General features: G+C 33.6%; 3 protein-coding genes across 3 annotated transcripts in view; 1 reads left to right on the top strand and 2 right to left on the bottom strand.

The window, feature by feature from the left end:
• Window positions 1–26,411, top strand: part of LOC125674461 (small subunit processome component 20 homolog) — a 91,899-nt gene extending 65,488 nt beyond the window's left edge. The window contains exons 48-62 of the mRNA XM_056160249.1: window positions 17,067–17,233; window positions 17,396–17,660; window positions 18,107–18,277; window positions 18,374–18,505; window positions 18,789–18,899; window positions 19,618–19,767; window positions 20,513–20,632; window positions 20,851–20,913; window positions 21,502–21,636; window positions 23,400–23,532; window positions 23,731–23,891; window positions 24,242–24,505; window positions 25,002–25,128; window positions 25,495–25,640; window positions 26,128–26,411. Of these exons, the coding sequence (XP_056016224.1) occupies window positions 17,067–17,233; window positions 17,396–17,660; window positions 18,107–18,277; window positions 18,374–18,505; window positions 18,789–18,899; window positions 19,618–19,767; window positions 20,513–20,632; window positions 20,851–20,913; window positions 21,502–21,636; window positions 23,400–23,532; window positions 23,731–23,891; window positions 24,242–24,505; window positions 25,002–25,128; window positions 25,495–25,640; window positions 26,128–26,274 (2,292 nt within the window). The 3' untranslated portion in view covers window positions 26,275–26,411. The remainder of the gene's footprint in view (window positions 1–17,066; window positions 17,234–17,395; window positions 17,661–18,106; window positions 18,278–18,373; window positions 18,506–18,788; window positions 18,900–19,617; window positions 19,768–20,512; window positions 20,633–20,850; window positions 20,914–21,501; window positions 21,637–23,399; window positions 23,533–23,730; window positions 23,892–24,241; window positions 24,506–25,001; window positions 25,129–25,494; window positions 25,641–26,127) is intronic.
• On the bottom strand, window positions 52–3,097 carry LOC130053292 (uncharacterized). Its single transcript, XM_056160250.1, has 3 exons — window positions 2,817–3,097; window positions 797–956; window positions 52–265 (listed from the first exon to the last, which is right to left on the bottom strand). Exons 1-3 carry the CDS (start codon window positions 3,035–3,037, stop codon window positions 239–241), a joined length of 408 nt encoding a protein of 135 aa, XP_056016225.1. The 5' UTR covers window positions 3,038–3,097; the 3' UTR covers window positions 52–238.
• On the bottom strand, window positions 11,020–14,127 carry LOC125674466 (uncharacterized). Its single transcript, XM_048911612.2, has 2 exons — window positions 14,019–14,127; window positions 11,020–13,822 (listed from the first exon to the last, which is right to left on the bottom strand). Exon 2 carries the CDS (start codon window positions 13,811–13,813, stop codon window positions 12,119–12,121), a length of 1,695 nt encoding a protein of 564 aa, XP_048767569.2. The 5' UTR covers window positions 13,814–13,822; window positions 14,019–14,127; the 3' UTR covers window positions 11,020–12,118.
• Window positions 26,412–27,855: the final 1,444 nt, after the last annotated feature.

Below are 27,855 nucleotides of genomic sequence, written 5' to 3'. Positions count from 1 at the left end.
GAGGAACTATTTTGGTGGTGTCTGAATTTGGTAACGTGACGTCATCAAGATGGATTTATCGATGTGTAAACTTTTCAGTTTTCAGGGATTAACTAATCAAAATGCAGCATTTTTACATGATTGGAATTATTTCTGTGTTAATCTTCAGACAAATTAATGAAAAACAAAATTAAACTATAGATGTTATTTAATTCAATTAAAATGAAGGCAGCTAATTGTCATTAATCCTGTTCGTCTTTCATAGCTTTAGGACCATCTTTGAAATCTGTAAAAAAAAACAAAAAAACAAATCTCCAATTCCATCATTTGATAAATGGTTTAATACATTTAAGTACAGAAACTAATGGAAGAAAAACATATGATAAATCACCTCTTTTGATGTGTTGGAGAGTGTGTGTGTGTTTAGATAAAATTATAGAAGAGGCTGACTGTGATGACTTAAATATCTGATTTCTATTTTTTAAATAAGTAGATAATCAAATTTTCTTCCATTACATTAATCTTTTAAATAGTTTTTAGTTTTCTACTTAGTTATTCAGAACTTTCAGTCTTTTCACAAGGAATAGAGTTCCACCCTTGCTGAAGGCCTTGTGGACACCTAATTTAAAATATATTTTGTTTTTGATAAAGTGTTGTCTCCTTTTAAACATTTAAACCAAATCATTTCTTTTTTTTATAAAGTAAAATAATAAACAAAAAATCAATATCAAAGAAGTACAAAGTTACTTGATCTTTAAGGCAAACATCAACAAATTTTTCCTATCATATCAAAAAATAAAACTTTAGTAAAACCAACCGACAAAAGAGAAACATAATGTTCGACCATCCATTGAGATGTCTGGGGCAGACAACCTTCCTTGCATTTCTTCTTGTTTGATGATATAGTCTGTCTCATGCAATATCCAAAATTGCCCAGACTTATGTTTGAAATACTGAATCCATGGCCACTTGGTAACCTTCAAAAGATAATAACATAATTTGACACATCAACAAAAAGAAACCTTTATATATCTTCCTTCATTTTCATTTTTTGCATTAAAATTAGGTAATTAGAGAGGATCTGAATATCTGAGTAAGTATAATGTATTCATTCTGAAACATACTCTCATACAATTTTACAAATTTTCTTATACATTCCTTTTCACATTATCTGGGTTTTTTTTGTTGCCATGTTATATATATATATAAAGTTTTGGAAGCTAGTCTTACAGTTGGCAAATAAAGAATATTTTAGAAGTTGTATTAATTGGCATTTAACTTTGTGATCCTAAGAATAATAACAGTAACAAGGTCAACAGAAACAGTAATATATGTCCAATTGTTCTAATTAAAGCACACTAAATAACAAACTAAACTGTGAATAATAACTATGAGCATGTTAGACTCACTAATGCAGGGTAAACAAAACCCCCAAACTTAACAGCGACATACTCTCCAGGTACTGGAACTTCTCTAAACAGATGGGGTGTCATGGTTAAACTTTAAGACAACTATTTTTACCCAGAATTGTCAGTAACACCTTTAAACAGCTATTTTTTCTGTAATGCATATAACTTTCACAAATCTAGGAGACCTTAACTTGTTAACAATACTTGAAGTCAATTCTTTTTCTTATAAATCATCAGGTAACTTAATTGAATTCAATATGCAAACAATTAACAAATTTACCACAATTGTGATTGAAGTTATTAGTTGCCTTTCATACAAACAAGATACCAAACTATAAAGCTACCTAGATTCTATTTATAATTGACTTGGTGCAGTAATGCCAGTATCCTGGTTAATACATGGTTCATCAACAGACACTGTGACTTCTTGTGCACATTCACTGAGTTCCTGGACTTCATTCAAATCAACGTTAGTGTTTTGCTGGATTTCTGGAGCAGGAATGATGCATGTTTCATCTTCAAAGGCATTTACAAAGTTCATGTCAGCACCGTACAGTACTGTTGAATCCTCAATGCCAGTATTGTTCAGAGTATTACTAAGCTCCTCGAAGTCATAGTCTTGCAATAAATCAGACCTAGAAATTTTTTTTAGAAAGACACATTAAGCATTTAGCTTTTTTGTATAAGAAATAGACCAAGTTTTTTTTCGCACATTATCTAATTTTTCATATAAGAACGTCGTTTTCTAAATTCTCAAATGCAAGAATATCCATTTACAAAAACATCAAAGGAGAAAAAGTAATTTATGTTACAATAAGGGACTTTGAATAACATGATAGTTTCAGGGGAAAATTTTCGAAGGTTGATTGAATACAGGTAATATTTATTACGACGCTTGTGTTATTGATCCATCAGAAATACCCATATCAGTTCTGTTCAAAACTCACAGGAAGGAACAATCATATAAACTTTTGTTCGAGTCTTCAACATAGAATAGCCCTAATCATAATGTACAGTAAATTTAGTCAAAATTACCATATAGCAGAAAGCCAATGAACCATCTAAGGGCAGAGCCTTGCCATGAGGGAGATAGCTCTTTAATTCAAAATATCAACATCACTGGTTCCTGGTATATTCTAGTGAATGACATCGTTAGTGTTGGCCGATACCAGTTTATTACGACTATCCGCTTAATCGCAATACACTGGTATTGATGTACATTAACGATGGCAATCCCTAAAACATACCAGGAACCACTTTTGTTGATCACGTGTTGATACACAGTGATTAAGTGACAATTTTATATTTGGTGAATTAAAAGTTGTAATTCTTTCGTATCAGCACAAAAGTATTGACTGGGTAAATGTGCTATGGTCTCGTGTGCATTTACTCCACATCTATATGGATTCATTTGATTAAAATACTTACTTCAAAATAGAGTCAATGGGAGATTCATCATTTGTTATATCATCGTCCACCATCTCAAAACTTGGGCCAGTGACTGGTATAAGTGGCACAAAGTGATTTGGTACCCAATTGTCTTCAGTCAAATGTCTGTTGGATGTCCAAAGAATTCCACAGGAAATTGTTGACTGGTTTGTCATCCCTACTGGATCTATATATCGATTAAGTGTTTTTTGACACAACATAGCTCCAAGTTTGGGGTAAATCGAATATATTCTTGTTTTAAGCACAGTACTTAAGGCACAAATTTGCCATATTCCCATATATGTGTTCCTTTGGCATATTTGCAAAATTTCTTTTTGGTAGATTCTTTCAATTGAGAGTGGTGTTAATTTTTCTCCGGGTGTAAACAAATCTGAAAACATAGCATATGTTACGCATATATTCTGTTTCTCTCTATCTTCGGCTTCTACACCTTTGCCCAGGTAGTTTGGATTCAAATAATGTCTTATATTTTTCACTAGTTCTACTATTATGTGGACCCTTATTTCTTCATGATTGGTTTCATTTCCAAATGCGAGGACACTTGCGCTGCGGGGAAGGCAATTTCCATCACCGAAGATTAAAACTGACAAAGCAGAAGTCAACTCATGAGGAATAGTTTTGGGCAGATAATTGGCCACAGCATCCGCCACAAACTTGTGGGTCATCACATTTATGTTAGGGTCAATGCAAATGTTTTTCCAGTATTGATAATAGGTTTGTGAATCAAGACATTCTGCAGCAAAAATTTCTACTTCCTCATAAGATGTAATGTTCTGCAACTGGTCCAGTTTTCTTTGGAAATACAATTTTCTTATTTCCTGAGGGTCCTCTAACTGCAGTTCATGGTCATCATCTAATTCATCTACTTGTTTCTGACTTTTTATTGTAACATGTATTTTATTCACCTCACTCTTGGGTTCATTTTCTATCTTTGTTCTTGGATTCCTCTTTGTATTTATTCTTTCTGGTGTCTCACTCTTAGGTTCCTTTTCTATCCTTGTTCTTGGATTCCTCTTTGTATTTATTCTTTCAAGTGTAACTGGCTTATAGTTTTCAACATACATCTTGTTAATACATGATGCAAAGTTTTGAGCTCTACAAGGACTACAAAAACAGCTCAGACTCCTTACTTCTAATTTCAATCTTTCTTTTTCTGATTTGTTGATTTGGTGGATTTTTCTTGTCTTATCAATGGGTTTCACCTCAGTTTCAGGACGATCTCTTTTAATGTCTCCTTCTTTCACGTGAAAGAATCTTCTTTTGCTCAATGCTTCTGTGGATTGCATGTTAGCTGATAAATAATCATAGAGATCTTGACTGTTGTTAATTATGACCTGTTTGCTAATTATGGCCCTGTCAATGGCTCTGTTTATAACACCTATCTCGGCATCACACTCTCCTTTGCCATGTTCTGAGCCAAAATAATTTCTATTGACATTTTCTTGTCTCAATGCTAAGTCTGCAAAGGGGCCTTTTGATTTATATTGTGAGGAGCAGCCATCGGAATATTCGACTTTCATTTCAATATTTTCAGCAACCTGGTCTTCCAAATGTTTATCAACAATGTTCTTGTAGTGGTTTACAGCATGGTAATCATGATTGTTGTCTTCTGAAATAATGATGGAAGCTTCACGAACTGTGTTTCCTTCTGCATTTCTGTAAAATGTGACAAAAGGATGCATCGTTACCAGGGGCTGTGTATAAAAGGCACTTTTAATCTCATCCTGGTATATTAAGGCCCTGTTTTTGGCAAAATCCATAATTTGTATCATGTAACCTTTTGGTAAGTTACTTTTTAAAATGTCATATTGTTTGAACTGCCATTTGGCATTATGTAAGTGTTGAAAGAATGTAGTGCCTTGTATTGGTTTCAACAAATCTACACTTACTAACTCAGCCGAAAGCTCTTTTTTGGTTCCCTTTTTAGTAACAACTACACGTCTTTTGGTTTCATCTTTTTCCCATCTGTTCCAAGATAGTCTAGTATCATCTGGTATGTCCTGATAAAAAGTTTCAAATTTCTCGTGCAATTTCTCTGAACAATTCTTGCAAGTACCATTGATACATTCTGGATTGTAAAATTGCTGTGAGTCTCCTTTTGGACAAAGTCTGATATCAAATACATCCTGTTCATTTAATTTCCTTTTGGTCGGGTCATTTGTAATGGCTCTTGACAAAGCCAGTAATTTGTATCTTACATTTATGCAATACACACAGACACAATACTCTCTGTGATTTTTTGAAAGTTTTCGCACATTTCTAGGTCGCAGCTGAGCAAACTTTGACAACCCTATGATTCTTCCATACTCAGATATAAATTTCGAATAAGCTGCTGTAACAGAAACTTGCATTAAATAACCTGGGCCTTAAAATTCTTTTGTTGCAAATCGCTTCTGTGGTACAACTCTTGATATATCTCCTCGTTTGTAGAAATCTTTGATTTTACTTTCATCAAATTTGCGCTTTCTTCTTCCATTCAGAAAGCGGCACGTTCTTTGCTTATATAAAGGTTCAGGTTTGTTGAGGTATTTTTTACTGGCTTCTATTAAATATTTGGCAGTGTTCAGCTCTGGCTTTTTTTGTAATTGTTCTTTGTTTTTGTGCTCAAGGAAAAGCCTACGACGTTTAACATCAAGAGTTTCTGATAGAGCTTTCCTTTTTCTAGGTGTTACTTTCTTCATGATATTATGTATAACTTTTGCAAATTTGTTGGGACTCTTTGGTAGACTTTTTTTGACATTAGAAGTGATGTTCCACTCACTTTTCTTGGATGGAAATGGGTTTGAGCTATTTGAAGTAGAAGCAGATTCTTGTTGTATACTTTGTGTCATTCTTTTCTCAGCTCTTTTTTTAGCTTTCCGTTCTCTGTCTTTTTTTCTTACCCAGGCAATTTTCTGTGGCGTCATATTTCATCTTTGTTTTTCCTTCATTAATCTGTTATACTCTTTCTTGTTTCTAGAAGTGGTCTTTGGTGTGAATACTACTTGTAGTTTTGATAGTGTTCTATTTCTATTCTGTCTCTCCCTCTGCAGTGCTAACATTTGTTCTTTTTTATTTATAGCATTTTGATTTGGATGTCGTTTTCCTAGTTGTTTATTTAGCTTTTCTCTATATTCTTTGGATTTTGCTTTTTGTTTGTCAAGGTACTCTTGGTACTTTTGGGGGTTTTCATCTTTCAGTCTCTGTCTATAGATTGTAGATCGTGATGCCATTCTCTACCCTTAAAGAAAAAAAAAATAGAAAGACTGGAAACTTGAATTTGCCAAAGAACAATGCACAAATAAAGACAAATGCAGCCATCGCAAATCACAGCTTGTAATCCCCTAAACTGTAAATTCCTTTTTATCCTTCACTAAAAAAAATTAAGACAAGATGACAAATTTCTTAATTGAATGTTGATTACTACCCAAAAATTTACAAAATATCATCGACATTCCTGTATGACTTGTAGTTACTTTGATATAGACCTTAACCGAAAACTTTAAGTCATTCAGTGGAAATATAGGTCAAGTTGACCTGATTTAAATAACCAAAGCTCTATCTGCTGACAACTATCACATCCTATGGCCTGTCGTCGCTATGATATGGAAGTTAATACCAATAAATTTAATGTGTCATTCATGCGTAGAATACAGGTCAAGGTGACCTAATTCTGGTATAAATGTTGGTTACTACCCAAGCTATTTCTACTGACCAACTATTATGACCTATAGTTGTGAGATATTGACTATACCCAAAAACTTAATAAGTCATTCATGCAGAAAAAAGACCACGGTAACCTAATTACGGTACGAATGTGATTATTATGCACTGACAAACTTTCAGTCCAAAGCTAAATAAAAAAAAGTTTTTTTTTAAAATTTTATGTCTGATTTCACATAATATTTAAAATAGGGCAGAGGGACCCAGCGCAACGAGTAAAAGGGGGAACGAAAAAGTTTTAATTTAGCACAAACTGACCGAATTCCAATATCCAGAGGCAGGTTTAGTTACAATCTAAAACAGGACCTGGAGTAATTGCATAAAGAGTTGACATTCATGACTCTAGTGTGTTCAGTTATCAAGGCAAGCATAAGGTCTGTGATCTCTCTTTTGGAGTGCAACTCACACTTTTTCAAGATAAAATTGTCTAATTTTTGGCTAAAATTACTAAATCTCTAAAATCTTCTAAAATTCCTTCATAACCTACATCAATTTTTAAAATTACACACTTTTTCTTGCTTGATCTCACACTTAGCACCATTTTTTTTTTCCATGGACGTCCGACAGAGCGATTGTACAAGAAAAGTGTACATTTTATGGTATTATATCAAATCAAGTAAATGTAAGTGTGTTGCTGGCCAGATTCATTTATACATGCCATGAATCATACAACACCCAGCTTGCAGACTATCCCTAAACACACAAACATTTTGTAAATTTGTAGTTCTTTATTTAATACCCCAAAGAAACAATCATTCAAGTTACTTGTTTCATAGTTAATTATTCTATGTGACGTTCGCAACACAAAGTCTGTCGTTGGGTGACGTTCGCCACACAAAAGACGAGAAAACATGGGAAACATGATTTGCAACGGTCCAATATGGGATCGATTGACATAAAATTAACTCCCCTATCATCCCATTCAAGTTTGATAGTAAAATAATGGATTAAACGTTAAAAAAATCAATGCGTGTTTCAATCGTTCAGTGAAGCGAACGTAAAAAATGTTGACGGACAATACTTACATCAATCTTTCATCCAACCAACAATTTCAGCATCTATGCTGCCATGTTGAAATCTTCAAACGCACGATCGATTCAGAATATGTGTCGTTGAAAAGCTTTAAATCGCACGGAATAATGAAACCAAAGACGGTCGGATGTGTACATCGTCACCGGAACAATTTGACGGAAATGACGTTCTCAACACAATAGAGACAATTATTTATAGTTTTCTTTGACCAGAATTTCTGTTTTCAGTGCGAAATAAATAGTTTTGTTACAGTTTGTTTTGAAGATATGTTTTTAAATTGATCTTATGGTATGATGTGGCTCCAACACATACTGGTGCAAACGTCACCATATTTGACAGACAACATTTGTCACTTGCACTGCAACCCATTCTTTCATTTTTTTTCACTTGTTCCTACTGTCCACAAAGTTATGTTGTTATACGATTTTAGACTTTGATCTACTCAAACAGATTATACATTGATAGGGATCTAGCAGATAAAAATAAGTGTTTTTATCACTGATGAATAAAGGATGTATTAGAAGATGGGAGTTGTGTCCGTCAAAAATTCTGTCAATTTCGACAAACATTTTTGTTTTTTCTTGGATAATTCATTTTTATTCTCACAAAAAACATATTATGTGATTGTTATACGCCCGTCTTAAGACGGGCCGTAATATGTTATGGCCTTCATGTCCGTCCGTCTGTCTGTCTGTCCGTCCGTCCGTCCGTCTGTTAGCTTTTTCGTGTCCGGCTCATAACTTAAATACTATAAGGCCTAGAATAATCAAACTTTGTCAGTTGATACATCTTGGGTAGAAGGTGTGTCGCACATTAAAACCAGGTCGCTGTGACTTTTAATTAAGAAGATATGGCCAAATATGGTAAAACCCTGTCCGGCTCATAACTTGAAAACTATTTGATCTAGAATCATGAAACTTGGTCAACTTATGCATCTTAGGTAGAAGGTGTGTCGCACTGTACTTTAAGGTCACTGTGACATTTAGTTGAAGTGATTTTTTGAAAAAAGTATGTTATAATTGGTACAATCCCTACTCATATAAGAGTTTTGTAGAAAACCTCATTCAAAAATGTTACATCAAGAAAACACATATTTTTTTTATGATATACTGTACAGCTTTTTTTAGCCTATGTAATGTTTCCTTTGTTTCTAACAATAACATGAGAAATTCCACTTGTCCCATGGGAGTAGCATGCAAAGGGCATTTTGACAAGACTAATTAATGAGTTTTGTGTAGAGCATCTCTGATCAACATGATCAAGCAGGTGTTATCTTTATCTCTAGGGAATTGGGCAGAGAGATATTAACCTCTTAATTGCAGATATACCAGAAATTATTTGTGAAAGTGAATTTGTTTGTTGTGGTTAGTCTTTATTTTCAAAATTAATTTGACATTGCACTATATAATTTTTAATTTTTTTTCTCAGCAACCTATATGCAGAGTATCATTTCTCACTAAGACAACAAATGGTTGCAATATGTATAAAGGCCTATTTTAATGATTAGTATTTTGATGTTTTGTTATGGCTGTGGCATTGTTCAGAAAAAAGATATACAATGAACAAAACTGCAGATTGGGCATTTGTGTAAATCTGAACAGATGAAATAGTATTGCAATAACCATATTAAAAAATGTTAATTCAAGAAACTACTCATTCTTCATTATATACACTGTACTATACAGCAGTATATAACAAACAAATTATTTCTTTTGTGTCAGTAACAAGAGAAATTTCCCTTGTCCCATGGGTGTAATTATCAAGCAATTCAGGAGGCATTTTGCTAACAGAAAAATTGCATTCTGTCAAATTACAGATTAATTAATGAGTTTAGAAGATTTCTGTTACAGCAATCTGATCAAGGAGGTGCTATCTATATCTCTTGCAATTGGGAATTGGGCAGAGGAATCTGGCCTTCTAATTGAGCTGTCAAATTTTAGAACAGTTCTAATTGGTAGCCATTACTTTGAAAGTTAATTTGGTATAAAGTTTAAGAATTAATATGATATTGTAAAATATATTTTTATTTTATATCTCAACAACAAGGTGCAGATTGTCATGTCTCACTAAGATGACAGTTTTACAGTCTAAGAATAAATATAATGACTAATGTTTGATGTTTTATTACGCTGTGCATTGTTCTTCATTCCTTAAAATACAATGAGCAAAGCTGCAGATGTGCATTTCTCAAGTCTAACACAACCAGTTGAGAAATATATGATGTATTATTTTTTTCTAATTAATAACTACACCATAGGAGATGCACCAGTGTTTGAAATAACCGTTTTTAATCTATATTTATTTATATTGACATCACCATGCATATTTTACTTTTATACTTGAAGATTTGACAAAGGCAGATGCTGATATATGTATTTTTTGATATGTTGAATAAATCAACCTTTTTGAGTACTCCCATTTATTGTAAGTTGTTTGCTTGGATAAAGGGCTATCTTGCACTTTAATCATTTCATTGAAAACATTTGGGAAAATGTTTTTATATCCTTTTAAAAATCATTAAGCTTACATTATCAATATTTGAAGCAATGTCACATGAGGCCATAAAGTGGGTAAGATTCTTAAAGGAAGGTTGACATTTGGTTCCATGCATACCTATCTCTTCATGGTGATATGTTCATGTTAACAATATGTGACGGGCATATCATGTGCCGTGGCGGTGCACTTTATTGTAATATAGATTTACGACATTTTTTAGATCCATGAGGTGAACTCATTTATAATCAGAATTCCAAGGGTCAGAATAATTTGACGGAAAAGGTGACATTAGCAACATAAATCAATGGAAGCTGTCTTAATTATTCCGAAAATAAACCATTTATTTCTATCACTACCAACACCAAAAATGGAGATAATTAATTCATTGAGTAAAGATATTTTTGAATTTATTTGGAATGGAAAATGTGACAAAGTAAAACGTTCTATTGTAACTCAAGACCACCATCATGGAGGTCTAAAAATGGTGGACATCAACAATTTTATCATGTCTTTAAAATGTTCATGGTTGAAAAGGTTATTGATGGGAAATCAATCCTGGGTAGATATTTTTGAAGCAATTAATGGTCATGATTTTGTTCATAAATTACTTGATTTTGGAGATGCATTTATCTCTGAATGTGTCATTCCAGAAAACAATATTTTTTGGCAAGATGTTTTTAATTCTATGCTCCATGTAATAAAATCCTTTGACAAAAATTTCTACAAGGAAACCTATCCCAGCATTCCTGTGTGGTATAATTCAAATACTAGAGTGGGTATGAAAATGCTGTTTATCAAAAGCTGGTATAAAAAAGGTGTAAAACTCATAGACGATTTCCTAGATGACAAAGGGAATCTTTTATCACATAACCTTTTTCAACATAAATTTGATATCCAAGTTTGTATATTACAATATAACAGTGTATTGAGTGCAATATCAACTCATCTGAAATTGTTTGAAAACAAAGGTTTATTCAATAGATCTTTTACACCTTATATTCCATTATATTATAAACCTTTGATTTTGCAAACTAAATGTACTAAATCTGTTTACAAACAGTTAAATGTAAACCATGATATACCTACTTCTGTTTCAAAGTGGAATTTAGATCTGGTAGCTTATGGAATAGAGGCATGTGTTAAGGATGCTTTTACTGTATGTTTTAAGACTACCAAGGACTCTACTATCCAATGGTTACAATATAGATTACTTCATAGAATTCTGCCTGTCAATTATTATCTTAAAAAAATCAATGTTGTGTCTTTTGATTGTTGTACCTTTTGTAATGATGAAGTTGAGCACGTTTTCATTGGCTATGAAAAAGTATCTATATTATGGAGCAATCTGAACATGCACATTTATAAAACAACTTCCAAAAGAATAGGTTTTAATGTACTTAATATTTTATTAGGTGAACTCCCATTGTCGAAAGGCAACGGAATTGTAAAACTTTCTTATCCTATATACAAAACAATATATTTTTTCTTGTTTGAAAAAAACCAGATTGCCAAGATTCTTGGAATTATTGTTCTATCTATACAACAAATACAAGGTTGAAAAATGTATTGCGTATCAGAATTTAGAAATACAAAAATTTGAAAATATCTGGCATGTATGGAAAACACTTTTTGACAACATAAAAAAAATCACAATTTTGCTATTAAGCAATATTTTTTTCCCCTACTTTTGAAGCCACAAGTACTTTTATCTATTTACTCGAGCTCTGTATTGTTATCATTTTTCTCTTACAATTATATTAAAAATGCAAGCACTTACCAACAAAAGTATGAGTGTGAGTATGAAAGTGTGTGAAAGTGGTTTGAAAAAAATGACAAATTTTCTTCTGTCTTATGTCAATATTTGTGAAATAATTTTTTTATAAATAATAATAATAAAAAAGTATTTGTTTATAGGTGGTAGTGCTACAACGTGTATTCTAAATATTTGTTTACAAATTTTACGTGACACACCTCATCATTTATAATATTTCAGCAACTTTCACTTTAGATATTTAATTTTTTTTAATATGACATAAGTATGAATTTCAAGTTTAGTCTAAATACTTGAGACGTTTCACAATGCCAGTTTCATATTCAGTAACAAACAACATGTCACTACTGTCAGTACTGAGATCATATGGTTTGTGTAAGTTACAGGTGTCTATGTACCGGAGGAACTGTCCATTCTGATCAATGATGTGTATGACGTGGTTATCACGGTCAGCAATCAGGATGTGACACATGCTGTCTGTGGTCACACCGTTCGGAGTAAAAGATCTAAATTTGGATTGGAGATTTCCATTATAGCTGAACTTGAATTTGCCTTCCTTATCTACCACCACTGCTGTCTTTGTATCAAAGTTACTCACAACAATGTCAAGGTTCTTGTTCTCAGTAATAAAGGCTGGATTAGAATATAAAGGTTTGCCTGTGTCACTGTATTGTATTTCTTGTGTGACTGTAGAACCAGAGTAATGGACTACTTTACTTTGTCCATAATTAGACACCATGGTAACCAGTAAGTCGTCTGTGGAGGTACTACAGATGCCCAGTGGTATCCAACCTTGTAATCTGATCAGACATTCTATCTTGCCATTCTTCTGCATGTTGATACTTCTATCATACCAGTCAGTGTCAGCGTACACCAGATGTCCCTCCCTGGTGACTGTCAGATCTGTTGGATATTTCCTTGACTTGGTTTTGATCTCTTCCAGTAGTGTCTCCTCAGTGTTCATGTGTCTGATGATGTTACTGTCACCACAGACATAGAACTCATCTATGTTAGGAATACAGTATATTCTGTAAGTGTTAGTATAACCAGTATTAAGACCTGCTAATACTTCAAGCTTCTCTAATAATTTTCTGTTTGGTTTGTTGACACTGGAGACTGGAGAAATGACTTGCAAGACCTGTCCTGGAATGTCGGTTTTTATTGAGGTAGGAATGACTCCAATCAGTTGCTTCAGTGTCTCTTCTGTTAGTTCTTTTAGATCCAATGGTGGGACTGTCAATTCAAATCTAGAGGGAACAATCCGTAATTCCTCGTTCCTCGAAGCGTAACTGGTAAATTTGGATAAATCGTTGGAAGCGAGGATAGAATGGTTTTCATATGTAGTTGATTGTATTGACGATTGTATTTTCTCGAACTTGGATTTCAAAGTTTGAACTGAGTCACCATCTTGTTTTGCTATCTTCTTTGAATCACTCAGATATCTGTTGATAACAATGTCTACAAGTGTATGACATTTTTTGCCGAATTCAGTAATGACTTGTTGTCTTTCTCCATGTTTTTGGAGAGCATTTGACAACATTTCTTCTATTTCAGAGAGAATTAATTCAAACACAGGTGCAATCTTACTTTCAAGTTCCTCTGTGTCTTTTTCTATCAGCTTTTTTCTAGAGGCATGGATTTCTGAAATCTGTGACACATTGTGGTTTTCATGAGATCCAGATGCAAGACATTTCAGACAAATTGAAGAATCACATTTTTCACAGAACATTTCACATTTCTGTTCTTGATGTAGTTTACATGGGGGTGGAATGATTTCTAAGATCTTGAATTTAAAAGTGACAACATCGTGGCGTATGGTGGGATTTGAGGTCATGTGATGTCCTACACAGTCCTTACAGAGATTGACGTGGCAGGTGTTACACACGGTTTCTGCTGCAGACTTCCTGTGTTTGCCGGGACATAACTGACAGCGTTTAACATCTTGCGCTCTGGCCAGTGGATCTGATGTTGCCATTGTAAACTTCTATGTGTACAACAATGAAAGAATTACGATGGTTAATAAATGTCGTGATTTAGTATGTAAATAAGGACACATGCAGTATAGAATTAAAAAACATTTGCTTTACAACAATGAACAATATCATGAAAGATTTGGAGAGGAAATCTTTATTTAACCATTCAACCTCGTAAATTAAAGTCATGTTTCAGTGTTCTCTTACCTTGTCAGTTTCCTGTTTTAATGATGGCGGCAAGTTTGCACTTTAAAATAGCAGAAAATGACATTACTGTGCAGCGGTGTATATCAAACATTCAGAAAATAAAGCACTCTGTAATAAAGAATTTAAATACCCTACCTGTCAGGGTTAGCAGTGTGTTTTGTGTACATATTGATGTTCTTTACACAGGTGCATTGATCTGTCTTCCTACAGGACATGTGGATTTAAACAGTGTTTTAGGGTCCATGAAATGTTTAGTGTACCGTTTATACTCGCCTATAAGTCGGTCCGCCTATAAGTCGGTTGTATTTTTTAAGGTTATTTTGTAGGAATTTGTCATTGACCCGCTTATAAGTCGGTACAAATTTTTGTCACAATAGGTTGACAATTTCAAGTCAATGCTCTAGTGTTTTTACTTATGTTTCAAAAAATATTTTGAGAAATTAATAATTACGAGGTGCTCAATATCCAAGCCATATCCGTTTGGGGTTTAAATGCATCCCTTGATCTATTATGGACCATAATCCCTTGATTACCTAAGCAATTATGGTCTCCTAATGACCAGTACCTGACACCGTGTTTACTTAGTGGCACGCGCCTCGCGAAAACTGTATCAACAATAGAGTTTTTAAGAGTCAAGAATGATGATCTAAATTATCTGTTAACAATATTCAATCTTTTAAGAAATATATTTCAGCCGGTATACATATGAATATTTCAATATTAAATCGGCTTCGTAATTCAATTTTACCGATAAACGAATTGAAATTGAATTGAAAGTATTAGTTACGGGTATGTAAATAATTTTAAACTAGATAAAAATATGTAAATACTTGTACTTTATACATGATTTTAAAATACATAAACAATACGTCTAGATATTTGTGAACAATAATCATTTGTGTGGTAGTCCATGATAATCGTCGGAGTTGTTTAAAAAACACTACATTACGCCGCCCAGAAAAACACCACTCTTCTTAGGACGCGCCTATAAGTCGGACATAGAGTTTTGGACAAAAAATTGACTCCCAAAAAACCGACTTATAGGCGAGTATATACGGTACAATGCAAAACAATTTATGCTAAATTATTAGATTTTGAAAGATTTAGAAATTTCTTAAATTTATGAGTTTTTCTAGAAATTGCTACTCTTTTGAATGGAGTTGAAATATTCGTCATTGAGTTTCTACACCAATTTAACTTGTGTAGTGAAGAACAGCTGAATCTGATAAACATAAGCAAGTGCAATAAAACTCAGGTTACTTATTGCAATGGGTTGTTGTTATGTGTCATATGTGTTAACAATTGAAAATTTTTAACTTCAATCCAATTTTTTTTTTCAAATTTGGTATGAAGCATCTTTGGAACAAGAGGGATTTAAATGGCCTTAGGGTGGGGCAAAAACTGAAAATTTGACTCATTTTCAAAAATCTCAAGAATCGCACACATGTAAGAAAAACTAAATACATAGTGATATAGAGCAGGAAGGCCTCTACCAAAATTGTAAATTTCATGATCCCCAGGGTAGAGGTTCTGACCCCAAAGCAGGGCCTAACTTAGTATATAATGTTTAAGTGTAAAACACTTAATTAACATCTTCTTTAGTGCTATTGATACTTGATTGAAACTAAATAAATATTTAAAAAGAGCAGGTAGTCCTTTACTAAAGTTGTAAATTTGATGATCCCTGGATTGGGGATTCTGACCCCAAGGTGGGGCCAAACTTAGTATATTGTATTTATGTGTAAGAAGGCTGATACTGTATAAAATCTAAATGCATACTTAGGAATAGCAGGAAAGAATGTACAAAAAATGGTGAATTTCCCAACCCAGGGTTTTGACTCTAGGAAGGGTCCAAATTAGTCATACCTTTTGATCTTTTAATGTTAATTAATACTCCTATTATATTATGTAAAGCCTTAATATATCAGTGTATTAAAGTTTTAAGAACACATCTTGTTTTATATAGCCCTTGGGAGTAGTGATACTTTTTCACTAGTACTCAGGTGACCGATAAGGCCTATGGGCCTCTTGTTTAATTTTGTTTTGGGAAAAATTTATGCACCAGTAATTGAGGAAAGCTCAAGTTAGTTCTCTGATTGCCTATTGTTCGTTGTCTGTCCGTTTGTCTGTAAACTTTTCACATTTTTGACTCCTTCTCCAGAACCACTGAGTCAATTTCAACCCAATTTGGGCAAAAGCATCCTCGGGTAAAAGGTTTTCAAGTTTGTTCAAATGAAGGGCCATGTCCCCTTCAAAGGGGAGATAATCACAAAAATGCAAAAAATAGGGTGGGGTCATTTAAAAATCTCAAGAACTACTGGGCCAGAAGAACTGACATTTACATGAAAGCTAGCTTCCTGACATAGTGGAGATTGAAGTTTGAAAATATCATGACCCCTGATGGTAGGATGGGAGCACAATAGGGGATCAAAGTTTTACATTCAAATATATAGAGAAAATCTTTAAAAATCTCCAGAACCACTAGACCAGAAGAGCTGACATTTACATGAAAGCTTCCTGACATAATGCAGATTCAAGTGTGTTAAAAGCATGGCCCTCGGGGGTTTAAAAATATATAGGGAAAATCATTAAATGTTTTGTTTTTAAGAATCACTGGGTCTGAAAAGTTTACATTTGAATGAAATCTTCCAGGCGTAGTGTTGATTTATGTTTACTAAAATCATGCCCCCTGGAATAGGGTGGGGCCACAATAGGGGATCAAAGCTTTACATGCAAATATGTAAGGAAAGTCTTTAGATATGGGCCAAGGTGACTCAGGTGAGTGAAATGGCCCATGGGCATCTTGTTGGTCTTTCTGTATGTTTGTTTGCAAAAACTTTGACCTTGGCCATAACATTTGAATAGTTGGTAATAGGGCTTTCGTTTTTCGCATATGCGTTCCTGGTGACAAGACCTTTATTTGGGTACCAAGGTGTTTGCCCTTGTGACTTTGACCTTGTGTGCTCCCCATATCTGTCATTTGCTTATGTAATTGTATATGAATTTTTCATAAACCAAGTTCTGAAGGAAACTTGCTTTTCTTTCTAGGTTTTGGTCTCTACACACAGTCATACTATAGCAAGGAAATTACAAGAAGTTCTAAAGAAAGTCGTGACAGGATTATTGGACAATACCGGCCTGGAAACGGAGGCCTTGATGATATTTACTCACGGCCTGATTACTGAATCCTTTCCACAACTATCAGATAAACAGAGGTAAGTCTCCAATTTCAATAGCACAAAAGAAAGATAAGAATTCTGATATAGCTAATTTTTGTCAGCGATATAGGTCAAAGATCAAAGTATCCTCTGTAAAACATACAGTCATGTAATGTGGGTTGGGTACGATTGTTTTTCTTCAGCACATTTTGTTTTCAGAGAGAAGTCCAAAGCAGAAGCTAAAGAAAACCTGTCATTTCGCCCTCCAAGTTGTCTTCTGTTACCGGTGGAGCCGAAACGTGGAGGAGAGAAGCCCAGACTGAGTAAAAAGACCAATATTCATGTCCTGGTGGAGTTTGGTCTCCAACTTTTGTGTCTGTGTCTGAAGAGGGGCCGCCTGGTGGCCACGGAGGAGCTCCACTGTCGACTGGTGGATCCATTTATATCTCTCCTATCAGACTGTCTGTATTCTAAGCATATCAGGGTGAGTCTGTGTGAAAAACAATTCATAATCCGCGATAAAAATATAGGAATGAGAGAGGGAACTTCTACATAGGGGTTTCATATTTACACCTCCCTTTCTTACCTCCTCTTTCTCTTGTCTCCCTCTCTCTTTCTCTGTCTGTCTGTCTGCCTCCCCCCTCTCTCTCTCCTTTCCTCCTCCCTCAACAGGTGCTGCCATCTACATAACATCAAAAGAAGCTGATGAATTCTCGGATGTATCATTATTTTGATGTTTCGTACAAATTGAAATTTGTCAAATGTATGAAATTCCATATAGAAATGTAAAATACATATTTTTGTGTAGAAAATCATCTTTAACGTAAACTTGTATAGAATTGGTTCTAAGTTAAGTCCGCAAATAATTGTAATTAACACATTAAATTAAGTCTGTGTGTAATTGTAAATTAAGTCTGTGTGTGATTGTAGATTAACACACTGAGCTTGAGATGTCTGTGCTGGCTGCTCAAATTCAAATTACCCTCTGTGAATAAAAACATCAGGAAGTTGGCCAATGGGATGTTCATCATCTTAAAAAACTATGCATCAGCAGGTGCTTCAAAGGGAGACAACTTGGAACTCATCTCTATGACATTTAAGGTGACTTGGTAACTTTCTTGTTCAGTACATTAGTAAGTATTCTCCATGTTCTAGATTTAATATATTTTACAAATGATGATGATGATTTCGTTGTAGGCAGTGACAGTGTTGGTGAGAGACGTAAAGATTTACAAACTAGATCAGACACAACTACAGGTGCTGTTAACATTCTGTGAGGAAGATTTATATGATTATAACAGACAGAGCACGGCTTTCTCACTATTAAAGGTAAGCATTTGAAGTACAGGTTATATGGTTTAATAGCCAGGAAATTTACAGTCACACGAAGGGTTCCAAAGAGAGGGAATCGAAACAAGTTTTTGTAGCAAATAAATATGTTGCAGATGTCTTAAATCAGCAAACAAATCTGAGGAAAGATCCAAAATATCATACATTTTGATTCACAGGATATCTTTTATCATAGGCCTTCTATACATACTTAAAAATCTCAGAGCATTTCATCAAACTAAAATGAAAGGGGATTTTGTAATGAAACATACTATAATTTCAGGCCATATTGACCCGCAAGTTGAATGTGCCTGAAGTGTTTGAGTTGATAAAGAAGGTGGAGGATATGTCTATCACGGCGGACTCTCCCCACGTCAGGAGGGAGTGCAGACAGGTAAGACACCGGGGCAGTGAACCAGCTTTTTAAAGGACTAGAGAGGATTATTGTCCTGTTTGTCCCCTTTAAAAATTGTGGTCAATACAGCTTCATATAAAATATATGACTCAATTTTTCTAGACTTTAGTAACCATGGTAATTTAGTGGATGTTCCCAGTGCAGATTTGGATAAAGAAATTTTATCTGTCAATTTTGGGGGACTAGAGAGACAAATCTATGACTTCGAAGTTTGTCTAAGCTTGCACAACATGTTTATTTTTTTTCTAGAATGAATACTGTGAATGCTTCTGTCATGTCAGTACATGTCGGTACATCATCGTTCTTGTAGAAAGGACATTTCAATCAAAAGCATGACTGTCAATATTATTTGAATCAAACTAAAAATATAATTCTATCATGTTAAAAGGATGTATATATTATTGAAAGAAATGTATGTAAAGGAACAGAGTCAATGTTTACCACTTGTGAAGGTTTGCGAATACCACTTGTGTTTTTTCATTGGTCACAACCATAACCACTACGCCATCCATGGAAACTCGATCCTATGACAATCAAATACAGTATTTAATACTGCATTTAGAAACTCATCATTAAAGTCCTACACAAGTGCTATACTTGGATATTTTGTTTGTTTGATACAATATTTCTATACCAGTTGATGTTGTTAGTTCTATACACATTTTATACCACTGAATACTATCATTGAATGAAACAGATAACACTGCAGTACATCTTGGAATATCCCCTGGGGAAACTTCTCAACAAACACCTGGAGTTTTACGTCACACAATTGTCCTATGAAATGGAGAATGGGCGTGAGTCGGCCCTAGAGATGTTGGCCACGATATTTTCGTCGTTTCCACAGGTACAGCATCTTATAGAAATGATGGTTAACTTATTTTATTGAAGTAATTATATTATACATAGTATTTATTACACGCTTTATTTGTTAAATGACATTTAAGCTATTTATTACATTTTATTTGTTAAATATTTATGCTATTTATTTTATGTTTTATTTGTTATTAAAACAACATTTGCGCTATTTATTAAGTGTTTTATTTGTTAAACAACATTTACGCTATTTATTACATGTTTTATTTGTTAAACAACATTTATGCTATTTATTACATGTTTTATTTGTTGAATATTTACACTATTTATTTTATGTTTTATTTGTTATTAAAACAACATTTACGCTATTTAGTACATGTTTTATTTGTTAAACAACATTTACGCTATTTAGTACATGTTTTATTTCTTATTAAACAACATTTACGCTATTTATTACATGTTTTATTTGTTAAACAACATTTACGCTATTTATTACATGTTTTATTTGTTAAATATTTGTGCTATTTATTACATGTTTTATTTGTTAAACAACATTTACGCTATTTATTACATGTTTTATTTGTTAAATATTTACGCTATTTATTACATGTTTTATTTGTTAAACAACATTTACGCTATTTATTACATGTTTTATTTGTTAAACAACATTTACGCTATTTATTACATGTTTTATTTGTTATACGCTATTGATTCCATGGTTTATTTGTTAAATATGAAAATATCCACATCTGTCAATTGAATGTTAATTCTTTCAGAATATCTTGAATGAACATGCAGGAATGTTCTTCATTCCAATGTCAGCAGCTCTTGTCAATGATGAATCCACGAAATGTAGAAAACTGACAGCTTTAGCCATTAAATCTCTTTTACAAAAGGTAAATTTATAATATAAGAAGTTTAAATATACATACTTGATATTCTTAAACATTTTGATGTCTTTTAAGGTCTTCATACTCAGTCTAAATTGTTTGTACAGTATTTTACATACACAATGGCAATCAAAATTGTTTGCATATTTAGGAAATAAGGTGTATGGATTTGAAATAAATATTTGTTAATATCTGCATACTCACTGACTATCCAAATTATTTAGGTCGACCACAACACGAGAAAGGAACTATTCAGCATTACTCAGAAATGGTTCACAGATGACAAGGTATGACACACGAGAGTGAAGATACATTATTTGTCGAAATGCGCATCAGGTGCATCAAAATTGGTACCGTATAAGTTTTACATTATAAAGCTCCTCCAAGTTCATCATAATGACATTATAAAGATTCTCCGAGTTTATCATAGTGACATTGTATAGGTTCTCCGAGTTTATCATAATAACATTATAAAGTTTCTCCGAGTTTGTCATAATGACATACAGTTTCTCTGAGTTTATCCTAATGACATTATAAAGTTTCTCTGAGTTTATCATAATGACATTATAAAGTTTCTCTGAGTTTATCATAATGACATTATAAAGATTCTCCAAGTTCATCATAATGACATTATAAAGTTTCTCCGAGTTTATCCTAATGACATTATAAAGTTTCTCCGAGTTTATCATAATGACATTATAAAGTTTCTCTGAGTTTATCATAATGACATTATAAAGCTTCTCTGAGTTTATCATAATGACATTATAAAGTTTCTCTGAGTTTATCAGACATACAGGGATACCTTACGAGTATGACTGATATCCTTGTGTCTGTATTGTCCCGTAATTAAAACAAACTTTTATCAATATTCTTAGATAAACCATCGGATCCTGGCAGCCCAACTGACTGGTCTATTTATAGAAGTAGAATCCACAAAATTTGCACACCATCTGTCTGTGATATTACCCATAATTCATCAGCAAATAGACCCAGGAAGATATCAAGAGACTGTACGTTAGCATGTTTATATTTAATGGTGAATCGTGAGTTTGAAAATCTAACATGGGATGTTATAGATAAAAAGACAGATTATACTTGAATGCTAAATGTTATAAAACTTGGCCGATTTATGATCTATAGTGAAGATGTTTATAGCAAATCTGCTCAGCTTTGATGCTCTCTTGACACTGCAAATTTTTATGATAGATAATAAATATATTAATTTTGTTGATGTTTTTCATTACAGTTTACTTATTGTTTTCAAAATCTGATTAGTCCGATGTTATCAAATGCTGGAGAAAATACACTTTACTAGTAGAAATAAATCTTGATGTAGCTTCAGTGGTTTGCAAAAATATATCTAAAACATAGGAATGGCATAATTTTTCTTACATTATCACCAGTGTGAGATTGACTTTACCCATGTGAGACAGCCATGTGAGATTTTTCTGTCTCACACTGCTGCGACGTCATTTGATTGTGACGTCATATATTTTCTATGATTTATGATGCACGGTGAAGATTTACATTACACAATGAATCAAAAATATTTTGCAATATTATCTTTAAATTTTAATGTATATAGCTTTCTGTTGGACAACCTTGGGTTTTTTACTTGCAGTGTAAACCATTTTCGGGTATGCTCTTTCTGCCTATCTAATTAGTTTTTGCATCAAAGTTCAAATGAGGTTTTTGATAATTTAGAATTTTATCAAAGCTCCTAAATTTATGCACTAAACTGTAGGTAAAATGTGAGAAAAATAATCCTTCATTATTTACTCTTGTGAGATAGGGAAATTCCACCTCTGGAACAAGATTCGCTGTCTAGGACTCGGCAAAGCCTCGTCCTAGACTGCGAATCTTGTCCCCTCGGTGGAATTTCCCTATCTCACACTCGTAATAATGAAGGATTCTATTAGTATTGTTTCTTTAAATTTCATTTTGATATAGCTTTCTGGTTGACAACCCTGCGTTTTCAGGATTGCTCTTTCTGGCTGTCTAATTATTTTTTGATTGAAGTTTAAATGAGGATTTCGATAATTTTTAATTTTCTTGAAGCTCTTGAATTTATGCACTAAACTGTGAGGAAAACAATCCTTCATTATTTACTCATATGGGATTGGGAAATTCCACCTCTGGCACAATATTCACTGTCTAGGACTCGGCAAAGCCTCGTCCTAGACTGCGAATCTTGTCCCCACGGTGGAATTTCCCTATCCCACACTCATATTAATGAAGGATGCAGGGGTTTCAACAGTATCATTTAAAGTCAACATTTCGCAAATTCTATGGTGTTATAATTATCTAATTTGCCACTGCGACCTATCATTGGGTCAAATGCTGTCGGGCGTGTTTCTTATTGATTGTTAGGCCGTTCTTGGTACACTGATTTTGACTACAGATAACTCCGTTTACCTGATCAAGAGATATAGTTTCACGGCAGGTGTGACAGGTCGACAGGGGATGCTTACTCCTCCTCGGCACCTGATCCCACCTCTGGTATATCCAGGGGTCCTTGTTTGCCCAACTCTCTGATTTGCATTGCTTATAGAAGTTATGAGACTGATCATAGTTCGTTATTTTCACCTTTCATTAGTATCATAAAGAATTTGATTGACTTGTCAATAAAAAATTGTAAGAAAAAAAATTTAATTGTCCTTATGGGGGCCAATATTACAATTTTTGCCATAATTCAATTGCAATCTTATATTTATATAAATGATATGTATTCTTTCTTCCTGTAAAATAACAAAGTGAAATTCTATATTTGTAGCATCAAAGTTCCACTGGAGAAACAGAAAAAGACAGACTGCTTTATCACTGTATGAACACACTCCTTAAATTACTGAGAGAATGTGACATCATCAGAGATGTTAAATGGAGGGAAGAAATGAACATTATCTGGGGTTAGTGTTACCAATCACCTACTGTATATTATTCCTAGTGACATTATTGGACTATGTGTTACTAATATACAAATAATGGTTCTAGTAAATTAAATGTGGTTTCATTTGAACAAAATATGTAACAAACTGAAAGGCTATCATTAACAGTAAAACCTTAGGATCATTAACTGATACATACCGATTTAAATGTCGTTTCAGACAATGTTGTGAGTCATCTAGGATATGAACACATGTGGGTACAGTTGGCATCCTGTCAGCTGATTGGTCTGTTGTTTGCCGCTTGGACTCCAGAAGAAATTATTCAGCCTCATTCTGGTTCTACTCTACATGATTTCATCCAAATGGATTCCATTCGCAAGGTTTTAATTTATTATCTGTTGTATCGGAGAGTAAATCTCCTTACGATATTTTCTTGTGATTTGGGTGATAATAAAGTGAAAAATTACATTGTGAATATAATCTGACAGTGTTCATGAAATGTTAATACAATTCCTTTTTGTATAGAATTCACAATATTTTCCTTTTACTCAATCTTCGTGACATTTTCATCTTCGTTGAAGCATTTTGTGAAATTCATGCAAATATCATAAGGAAATTAATCGCTTTTCTCTTCTAGATGCAGATGAGTGTATTTAGTTAGTGAAGTTCATAAAAGAAGGGAAATCAATAATTTTGATCATTCTAATGTAGAATAACAATATGTTTGCAGTTGGAGAGTTTGGCGTTGGATCTGATAACACAGTTACAGTCGAGGTTTCTTACAGAAGATTTAGCCAATCAAATCATCAAAAACATGGTGTTTATTGCTAAAGTTGCCAAGCTTCTCTCTGACAAAGAGAGTTCTAAGGACTCTGCTGAGGCAGCTAACTCTGATTTAAAGAACCAGAAGTGTCTTTCATTGCGATGGTTGATCAAGAAAATGATCAGAGAAGCAAATCATGAGGCGGTGAATCAGCCAAAATCTACAATAAAGGTAACATTCTGCTAGATGTGTAATCTGTATGTGGCTTATCACATGTGTATTTATAAAAGAAAATGTTTCCTTAAGATTGTATTTAATGTGTGAGTTGTCTATGATATAAATACGTTAAATGTATCAGATGTTGATTTGTGATTCAGTTATAGAGTTGTGTGTTACCTTTATCAGATGTTGATTTGTGATTCAGTTATTGAATTATCTTTTACCTGTATCAGATGTTGATTTGTGATCCAGTTATTGAGTTGTGAGTTACCTGTATCAGATGTTGATTTGTGATTCAGTTATAGAGTTGTCTTTTACCTGTATCAGATGTTGATTTGTGATCCAGTTATTGAGTTGTGAGTTACCTGTATCAGATGTTGATTTGTGATTCAGTTATTGAGTTGTCTTTTACCTGTATCAGATGTTGATTTGTGATTCAGTTATTGAGTTGTCTTTTACCTGTATCAGATGTTGATTTGTGATTCAGTTATTGAGTTGTCTTTTACAGAGATGTAGTGTGTTTAAATGGGTGGCTGCTGTCAGTATGGACCTAGGCTCTACAGTGCTGCCGTCTGTGGTTCCTATCATGATGCCAGCTCTACAAAGGGAGACAAATGAGAATAATCCAAATACTGGTATGCTTAACTCACTTTTTAAAAAAAATCTTCATACCATTTCAGGCATCTTGTATCTTAAGAGTGTATTTTAAAACCAAATAAAGTTCCCTGCTCAATTTAAAGGGGAGATAATTGAGAAATAGTTAAATTGACCAATTTATTTTGAATTTCATCTTAAAAACTTTGTGAGGAAGGATAGCAAAAATTTGTATGAAAACTTGCTTATGCATTGAATATTAAAGTTTATTTACATCTTGACCACTTAAGTATATCTAAAACACTGTGTGAAAATAATGCTTGCTTTAATTAGCAGAATAAACCTAAGATGAACATTTTTATGTTTGATGTGGTTAGCTAGAAATATGCTGTTCTTGAAATTTTTAGAGTCAGCACTTAAGGGACTTGCCCAAGAAGTACTTGATATATTGAAGAAAATGCTAGGAATTGAAACATACACCCAGCTGTTCGCCAAAACACACAAGGAGCAGTTCAACAGAAAGGAAACAAGAAAAAGGAAAGAGGCTGTTGAGGTATGATCTCCAATTGTTATGTTCTGAATTAATGTAAACCAATTTGTATTCGTGTACAAGAAATTTTCATGAAGACTGCAACGACCTCGTTGTGAAGAATATTTTTCACCACGTACCAGTTTTTTTTATGTCTCTTTTATTTGTCTAAGCGTATCTTGGTTGCAAGAATTGGTAGCTGCAAAACTGTTTATCTCTGGTAAATGACGATTTGAAGTTCTCATAAATAAACTTTTGTTACAATAAAGTAAATGGATTTTCTACACTATCTTTAGAAAATTTACTCATTGAACTCTTTCATGTCATGTGATAAGATATAAAACATGGTATTTGGAGGAAGAGTTAATTCATTCATTGCATTTTGGACCAGAAGGTTTCTGTGCAATTATAATACAATATGTGGATTTAATATTGCACGATTTAAAAAAACCCTATTAAATTGTGGAGAAATAGGTAGTGCACATAAATAATTTTGAAATTTGTTTTGTAGGCTGTATCCAATCCTCAGAATGCTGCAAAAAAGAAAATGAAGAAGAATTTGGCAAAACGAGAGGCAAAAAAGAGAAAAGTAGAGGAATTCCGAGCGTCAAAGAAAATAAAGAGACGGAAAGTTAAAGACATGGCGATTACTTCCTGATAAAGACATTGTGATATCTGCGGGAAGACTTTTATGTTTGTTTACAATTTGATGAATTGTGATACATTATATCACATGATGCAAATTTTTGAAGTTTGATATTATGTATGATATGAAAATAAAATAATACAATTTTGTTTTGATTTCCTCTGTTACTCAAGAATGTTTTTACCTATTTTAAAATTGGAAATGAATTGTATTAAGAAAATTAAAATCATAAATAAAAATAATGTTCCCTCGTTATATTGCCAACTTTTGTTCAAGACCGATTTGGGAAATAAAGCTGAGGTGGAAATATAACAAATTCACCATTACAGACAAGTCACTGAGCAATGACAATTCTGTAAAATTGGTGCTCTATTCTGTATGAATAATTAGATGAGTTCAATTCAGTAATTATTTGTAATTAACCTGAATATCTTGTCCAGATTGTCCCACTTTACAACACTTCCCTCGAAGTACAGGTGTGAATACTGATGAGTGTTAGGTAACTGGCATTATTATCAAGGGAAAACCCTATAAAATTTGACCATTTGTTTGTGAAAATCGGTGGCATATGGCATTGTGCAGGATTGGCATTATAATGGGTGTGTGTGTGTGTTAACATGGGGAGAAATCTGTTCTTTAGGATTTTCCGACTAAGCGGGGATGGCATTATAACGGGGGGTATATCGAGGGAGCACTGTATATGAGGGTATGAACTGTGATGCCACTTGATGACGTGCGTTATATCTGTACTCTACTTTCATTTATGTCTGAATTCCAAGCCATTAAAGTACCCGTACTATCATCAAGTAGTTCTGTATTATTACTGCAGTGTGTATAACCTTAGTACATTTATAACGAAATTATTATCATTTAAACTGTTAAAGATATGAACACAAAAGCATCAGCAATGTTAATATTTCAGATGGATGCTCAAATTACAAAGTCTGCAAACATTTATATGTACTTTAGATGTACGTATTACGCACGGTACTTATTTCCGCTAAGTCCGGGTCATAAAAACTCCGTGCAATTTCAAACCAGCGGATTAATGTATGTAAACAAAGTTCTTATAAGCCACATGAAACTCAACTAAATTTTATACCCGCTGACAACGCAATAAATGATAATCCCCACAAAATACATGTATGACTCCATATAATTAAATGCGTCTACAGTATCTTATTTTCAAACATTTATGATCGAAGTGAAAAAGCATGTTCTTTTAAGTATATCTTTGAATATTGTTGTGCCATCAAAGCATAGTGACTTCAATATATTAATTTGTCAAAATATAGATAACGAGCAGCGATCAATCCCAGAAATCCTAAAAAGAATACAAAATTAAGATTGTTCATTGATTGTTTTGCTGTTCTCCGACACACTCAACAATTTTTCAGTTATCTGGTGGCGTCCAGTTTTTTATTGGTGGAAGAGATAATCCAGATACAATGCACCTCGGAAGAGACCACAGACCTTCCGCAAGTAAACTGGGAAACTGTCTCACTTACCGGCGCAAGCGGGATTAGAACCCGCGTATGCACTGTATATTGATCGGGGTGAGACCGTGATCAATCAAAGTAATCGATTGTCAAA

The sequence above is a fragment of the Ostrea edulis genome, chromosome 3 (genome assembly GCF_947568905.1).
Source record: "Ostrea edulis chromosome 3, xbOstEdul1.1, whole genome shotgun sequence".
In the NCBI taxonomy this organism is placed as follows: Eukaryota; Metazoa; Mollusca; class Bivalvia; order Ostreida; family Ostreidae; genus Ostrea; species Ostrea edulis.
Note: the sequence above shows the minus strand (reverse complement) of the source record. Positions and strands in the feature narration are given on the sequence as shown.

Bases quoted from the DNA above. Each gene is read 5' to 3' on its own strand.
- LOC130053292 (XM_056160250.1), bottom strand. From the start codon at position 3,037: ATGTTGTGTCAAAAAACACTTAATCGATATATAGATCCAGTAGGGATG. The intron at 957-2,816 runs GTAAGTATTTTA...TATCTTTTGAAG, and splicing joins CCCATTGACTCTATTTTGAA to GTTACCAAGTGGCCATGGAT. The intron at 266-796 runs GTTGGTTTTACT...TTTTTTTTACAG, and splicing joins ATTATGTTTCTCTTTTGTCG to ATTTCAAAGATGGTCCTAAA.
- LOC125674466 (XM_048911612.2), bottom strand. From the start codon at position 13,813: ATGGCAACATCAGATCCACTGGCCAGAGCGCAAGATGTTAAACGCTGT.